This window comes from Pithys albifrons, chromosome 21 (assembly GCF_047495875.1).
Source record: "Pithys albifrons albifrons isolate INPA30051 chromosome 21, PitAlb_v1, whole genome shotgun sequence".
Classification (NCBI taxonomy): Eukaryota; Metazoa; Chordata; class Aves; order Passeriformes; family Thamnophilidae; genus Pithys; species Pithys albifrons.
In genome coordinates this window covers 3,235,127-3,241,459 of record NC_092478.1, presented here as the reverse complement: position 1 = coordinate 3,241,459, position 6,333 = coordinate 3,235,127, and the positions used below count along the sequence as shown (strand labels likewise).

The 6,333-nt window shown below is 54.7% G+C and overlaps 1 protein-coding gene across 2 annotated transcripts; it reads left to right on the top strand.

The window, feature by feature from the left end:
- The first annotated feature begins 128 nt into the window (after nucleotides 1-128).
- Nucleotides 129-6,093, top strand: RAD51D (RAD51 paralog D). 2 transcript variants are annotated; one of them, XM_071574868.1, is made up of 11 exons: nucleotides 129-327; nucleotides 630-746; nucleotides 1,350-1,411; nucleotides 1,566-1,684; nucleotides 1,942-2,023; nucleotides 2,130-2,264; nucleotides 2,679-2,774; nucleotides 2,958-3,048; nucleotides 3,765-3,835; nucleotides 4,747-4,914; nucleotides 5,559-6,093. In XM_071574868.1, the coding sequence occupies exons 1-11, from the start codon at nucleotides 174-176 to the stop codon at nucleotides 5,640-5,642; spliced, it is 1,179 nt and encodes a 392-aa protein (XP_071430969.1). In that variant the 5' UTR covers nucleotides 129-173; the 3' UTR covers nucleotides 5,643-6,093. The 2 variants fall into 2 exon arrangements, with proteins under 2 accessions (XP_071430969.1, XP_071430970.1); XM_071574869.1 differs by having other exon boundaries at nucleotides 242-258.
- Nucleotides 6,094-6,333: the final 240 nt, after the last annotated feature.

Here is a 6,333-nt window from a genome sequence, read left to right as displayed (position 1 = left end):
TCCGTGCACCGTCATTTTCCACCCTGCTGATTTTCCCTGGCTGATGAGCCTGGACAAACCCAGCGCTGGGAAAACCGCAGACCCTCGGCCTGGTTTGGGCTGGGAGGGACCGCGGAGCTCTGCACGGTCGGGCGGAGCAGCCGGGGCAGGGAGAGCCGGGCGGGCTGGAACAGATGCGAGCGGGACCAGGAGCCGTCCCGGCGCTTCCGCTGCCGGCAGGAAGCAGGAAAGGGGCCGGCAGGGCCGGGGGTCCCCCCGGTGCGGGGGCGGCGTGCGAGGGCGGCGAGGGGAGAAGGGAGACTCAACGTGGGGCTCTGCTGGAGAGGGGTGGGCATGGGGAGGATACCCCGCCCGGGGATGGGGCTCCCCCCGCCCGCTGTGCCCTCCCCGAGCAGCAGCCGCTGGCTCAGCCCCAGCGATGCCCCCCCCGCGGAATTTGGGGATGCTTGACCCTAAAAGAACACTAAACACCGCCCGTAACCACCCACTCCAGACACAGCCTGGGTAGCATCTCTGCCGCCCCAGGGGCTGGTGCCATCCATGGCAGATCGTGGATCAGTGTTGGACTTGATGATCTTAGATGTCTTTTCCAACCTTAATGATTCCATGAAATCCGCTCTGCTCCGCAGGTCTCTGCTCCTCCCGCGCCCCCGTGGCTGTGGACATGGTGGTGCTGCGGGCTGGGCTCTGCCCTGGCCTCACGGAAGAGATGATCCAGCTTCTCAGGGCAAATGGCATCAGGACAGGTAAGAGGGTGGCACTGGGGTCTTGGGTTGGGGAACATCATCCCCTGCCCGTTTGCTGTGCCTGTTCATCCCATGCCCTGGAATGATGCTGGTGGTGGAATATCCCTCTGTGTCCTCATTGCTGGATGCCTTCTGGGTCCCCCTGGGTGGATATAATGGTTCAAGACTTCTCCATAGGAGCAGGAGAGTGTAAGAACGTGGTTGAGATCTGTGCAGAGGCTTTTTAAAGGTTAATCAATTATGGCTTTTCAAAGGTATTTCAGGAGGGTTTCTGCAGTTTTCTCTCTGAAAAAAAGCCCAGGTTCCTGGCACACTGCATCCTGGGCATCTCCTGCCCTTAAAGGGAAAGGAAAAGGTGGTGCTGGGCAACTCTTGAGCAAAACAGGGACAACTTTTACCAGCTTCTCCCCCTGGTCTGTTTTACAGGAAATAATTTGTTTTGTGATGGGTGACAGGGCCATCTCAGAGAAAAAACTCAAATACTCTCATTTTTTGAGGTATCCTGCTCCTTCACTCAGTGTTGGCAGAGGGCACAGACACTTCTGGTGTTTGTGGTCTGACCAGATTTGGCTTCCAATCTCTTGTCTCTCATGTTATTTGCAGTGGTGGACTTTGTGTCATCAGACCTGGAGGATGTTGCCCAGAAGTGCTCCCTGTCTTACAAGGTAAAGAGGATTCCTAAGTCCTCTTTACATTAATCAGGGAGCTCAGAGCTGATTCCCTCACAGCTTGGCTGGCCTTGTCTGGGGGAAGCTTCTGCAGCAGATGTTTGCCCTGGACTTGCTTGGTCCCATTTCCAGACATGTCTCTGCCCCCCAGGCCCTGGTTGCAGTGAGGCGTGTGCTCCTGGCCCAGTTCTCTGCCTTCCCTGCCAATGGAGCAGACCTGTATGAGGAGCTCAAGAGCTCCACGGCCATCCTGCCCACTGGAAGCCCGAGGTGGGTTCATTGCTTGGCGAGCCAGCAGGTCTGCCTGGGGCTGGGCTTGCTGCACAGGGCCATGGTTGCCAGCAAAGATTGGAATTTCAGTGTGGTGGTGACCTGAGCAGGGTTGGGGGTCTCCACACCACCCCCAGGCACTTGTGTGCATTTGGGAAGGGGACTCTGGGGACACATCTGGGCCCTGCTGCTTCCTGATGCCCCTGCCTGTCTGGCTGAAGGAGTGTTGGTAATCCCACCTTGTGTCCAACCTGTAGCCTGGACCAGCTGCTGGACTCGGGGCTGTACACGGGGGAAGTGACGGAGCTCATGGGAGCACCGGGCAGTGGGAAGACACAGGTGAGTGGGATGGAGGAGAGGGGAGAGGACAGGGAGGGTGAAGATGATGCCATCATCAACAGAGGGGCGTGGGAGGGCTGGCTGAGCCCCATCCATGTCCCTCCAGGTGTGCCTGAGCATTGCAGCCAGTGTGTCTCTTGGCCTCAGGCAGCACGTCCTGTTTCTTGACTCCACCGGGGGTTTCACTGCCTCCCGTCTCTACCAGATGCTCCGAGCCCAGACAGAGGATGAGGAAGAGCAGGCAAGTTTCCCTGGAGTTGGTCCCTGTGTTCACACTAAAACTGCCTTTGCTCTTGCCTGTAGACAGCCCCCAGGGATGTTTTGTCTGTCCAGCTCTGCTTTTGTGCCCATAGACTTTTTTGGGTCCAGATTCTTCCTCCCATGCTCAGGACAGACACTGCTCTTGGTTGTTTTTCTTGGAAGAAGGGGAGGCCTTGCTGTAGTTGCTCACATTTTTGCTCCCTGAGCTCAATCCACGTTATTTCTTCCATCAGTGCCATAGGGACCATGGTGTTCGTGGAGGGGAGGTAAATGTGGAAGAATAAGGGCTCTATGTCATGGTATGAATGTAAAGAGCTCGTGGCAGCTGGAGCAGGAGGAACATGACAAGTCTTGGAGAGGGGGAGGCTGTTGGTGATGCCACTTTGTGCCACAGGTGGAGGCTCTGCAGCGGATCCAGGTGGTCCGTGTGTTTGACATCTATGAAGTGCTGAGTGCATTGCAGGACCTGCGGGATCGCCTCTCCCAGCAGGTAGGAGGGAGGGTCTGGACCCTTCTCCCCTCCCCAGAGCTGCAGGGAGGGCAGCAGAGCTTGTGTGCCTGATGGGTGACTGCAAATCACCTCGTGCTGGGGACATCTGAGCCTCTGTGCAGCTCAGAACCTCCAAAGCTGCTGGATTTGTAACTCCACCTTGCACATGGTCCCTCCTTTCAGGTCGTGAGCTCTGTGGGACCCCTCAAGATCGTGGTGATCGACTCAGTGTCAGCTGTGATTTACCCACTGCTGGGTGGCAGGCAGTCAGAGGGTGAGCTGTGTCTTTGGGGTGTGCCAGGGGGCTGCTGAGCTCTCTGCTTGTCCATCTTCTGTGCCTGGAACTGGGGCAGGACAGATGTGGGTGCGACTGCTCCCACCTTTTCCTTTTGGGACTGGGTAAAAAGGCAGTCAGTTTGGATTGTTATCAGCAAACATTCAGGCTGGTTATGTTTGTGGATTGTGGCAATGGTTTGAAGCCTGTCCAGGGGAGGCACTGAACTGTTTGTCCATATATTAAAACCTGTGCTTGCAGTGTCACAGATACATCATGGTTGCTGGCACAGTTTGCAGAGCTCCCCTGAGGTTGTTTCTGACAGAAAGGGCTTCAAATCAGAAGTGATGATGCCAAGGAGGCCCTTCAAACACATTCCAGAGGATCTTGCATACTGGGGTGGCAACCAGTGCTGTCACAGAAGGTCTTCTCACAGCCATAAGGGCAGGAAATGAGGCTGTGAGCTGGAGAGATGGGTCCTGTACCTCTTAAATCAACCTGGCCAGCTTTGTCTGGAACTCTTAGTGCTTTTGCAGGATTATTTTTGGCCTTGGAACTTCTACTATAGTAAAGGAGGGTGATTGGTCTGGTGAAGATGTTGATGAACACCAGCACTGGCACTAATCCAATGCTCATGCAAATCTAGATGCCACCTGCCTCCAACAAGCACTTTGTGTGTCGATCCCCAAACATCCAAGTGCTTTGTCCTCCTCCAGGTTTGGCCATCATGATGCAGCTCTCCAGGGAGCTGAAGACACTGGCCAGGGAGTTCAGCCTTGCTATTGTGGTGAGTGTTGCTGCTCTTGTCCTTTGTGTGCTGGTGTGTGTGCTGAGGAGAGGAGCTGTGGAGAGGCTTTGGAGCCCCTGGGAGAGGGGACTCCAAGCTAAGCAGGAACAAAAGGGTTGTACCCCACAGTGCTCTGCTCCCTGATGTAGCTCTGCATCTCTGCAGCCCACAGATGTCTTGTTCCAGTGAGTGTGGAGCAAGACCAGGGCTGGTTTGCTGCCTCTTGCTATTGCTGTCCTCAGCCAACACAGCATTCTCTGCATTGAGCAAGGCAGAGTTAAGTACAGGCAGATTGCAAGGTTGTTTGTGTTTATTTTTGATATAGAACCGTTCATTTGAGGGGCTGGCCAGCTTCCTGAGTAACCTCTTAGTTACCTTGAAGGACCTGCAGGGCATTGCATCATCCTAAGGGAGCTGGGGACTGGAAGGGTTCCTGCTCCAGTTTGCCCAGCCCTTGGCAAAGCAATTGCATTTGCTAATGCAGCCAGTCAGGTTACTAGGACCACAACTAATGTGTCTAACTGAGAAGGCCACAGCAGAGAATGGTGGTCTGCTGAGCCTGGCACTGGAAGGCACCTGGACAGTCCTGCCCTTCGTTCTGATAAAGTGACAAGTAGGTGCCTGGAAGGACACTTGGAGGCTCCAAGTCAAACTCTGTGGGTGTCTTCAGCACCAGGAGTGATACAGCTTGCAGATACAAGCAGGATCCTACCCGAGTACCAGTCTGGGCCAGTTGCCTGGGCTGTGTTTAGAGACAATGGCACAGCTGTGCCAAAAAGGAGGGCTCAGGATGGAGAAGGAAAAACCTTCACAGATGTAACAGACTGGCCACATTCTGGTGACCTCCAGTGTTCCATTACACTGAGTGGCACTGCTTTTCCTGGGAACTGATAAACCTGTTTGTGCTGCAGGTGACCAACCAGGTGACAAGGGACAGCAGTACTGGCCTACTGAAGCCAGCCCTTGGCCGCTCCTGGAGTTTCGTGCCCAGCACCCGAGTGCTGCTGGAGAGCAGAGAAGCCACCTGGGGGAAAGGCCCCACACAGCGTGTGGTGTCCTTGGCAAAGTCACCTCGCCAGGTGAGGCTGCCTGGGCTGGGAGGGAGGAACAGCTGCGTGACTTGGCCATGACTTCTGAGCAGAGGGTCAGGCAGGATCCAGCCCCACTGGCTGAGCTGTGGCAGTGGGAGAGGAGCTCGTGCAGCCTGGCTGTGCACTGTGGCAGAGAGAAGTGTCTGTTCCCAACAGCCTGAGCTTGTATTTATAGGCATGTTAAATGTGTGGCACCACTTCCAGTCTGGATCACTGTGTTCCTCATGCTTGTCTCGCTCTCCTCATGGTGTGTGGGCAGTGGGGGTCCCATGGAAATGTCTCCTACACTTGAACCAACCTGTGTATAGACAGCACTGCCTGAGCCTCCCAGCTCCAAGCCTCCTCTGCTGCCTGATCTAGACAGATTTGCTTGTGTGCTGGGCAGCCTAATGCACCCTGAACGTGCTAAATAATGGTGTATCTGGGGATGTCTCAGAGCAAGATGTTCTTTCTTTGCTAAATTGCATTGTCTATTTGTATCTCTGCATTCAGCAGACCCAGTAAAAACAGGGGCACCAGCAGAAAAATCCTTAGGGGGATATAAGTGGGAATTTCTGGCTCTGGGGCAGGTGATAGAGTGATGTAGAGTCCCAGCAGTGTGAGGTTAAGCTTCTCTCTGTTTCTCCTTGCAGCCAACAGGGTTACAGGTGGAGCTGGATATTGGAGATGGTGATGCTCCCGAGCCAAGCCCAGTGACACCCACACAGGGGCTCTGATATGATGGAAAAACAAATGTCAAGGTCCAAGAGAGCTGCACAAAAGCAGGCAAGCACACTGAAGGGTTTACAGACTGACTCAGAGTCTACAGCCCCAGATCAACATGAAGAACCTCTTATTCTTCTGCCTGGGGGAAGAAACTGAATGTGGGGTTCCCAGGAGATCTCCGTGTTCAGCAGGTGCTGCCTGCAGTGGCAGGGCTGTGTGGGCAGCATCACAGGCAGGTCCTGTCCTCTGCTGCAGGCTTGTCTTCACCCTGCAGAGCCAGCCCTGTCCTCAGGTGTTGGCTGGGGACCAGCTGGCTTGTCCCTGCACAAACCTGTGACTCCCCATGGTGGTTGTGTTACTCCCATGACTTGCTGCACTCTCATCCTGTAACTCTGATGATCCTTGGGCAGCTCACAGGGGTCTTGGTTCAGAAATAAAAGGAGAAAACTGTTGCACACTGTGGTTGTTGAGAGCTGGAATTCACTTAAAGGTGACTGCTGGGAACTTAATTAAAATGCTGAGGTTTAGTCCCCAGCAGGACTTGGTTGGGACAGGACAGGCTGGGAAGGGAAAGGCTGCTGATGAGCAGGGACATAATCAAATGTTTGATCTGGTCTTCTCCCCAGAAGAACACCAGGCCCTGTGAGGAGCTGCTGGTATGTTTGAGGCACTGCTGTGCTGCATAAAGATTTGCTGATAACT

What these genes read in the sequence shown, in the direction of transcription:
- RAD51D (XM_071574868.1), top strand. Translation starts at nt 174, where the DNA reads ATGCGAGCGGGACCAGGAGCCGTCCCGGCGCTTCCGCTGCCGGCAGGA. An exon ending in CGGGCAGTGGGAAGACACAG is followed by an intron (nt 2,024 to 2,129) that starts GTGAGTGGGATG and finishes ATGTCCCTCCAG; the next exon opens with GTGTGCCTGAGCATTGCAGC. An exon ending in GGGTGGCAGGCAGTCAGAGG is followed by an intron (nt 3,049 to 3,764) that starts GTGAGCTGTGTC and finishes GTCCTCCTCCAG; the next exon opens with GTTTGGCCATCATGATGCAG.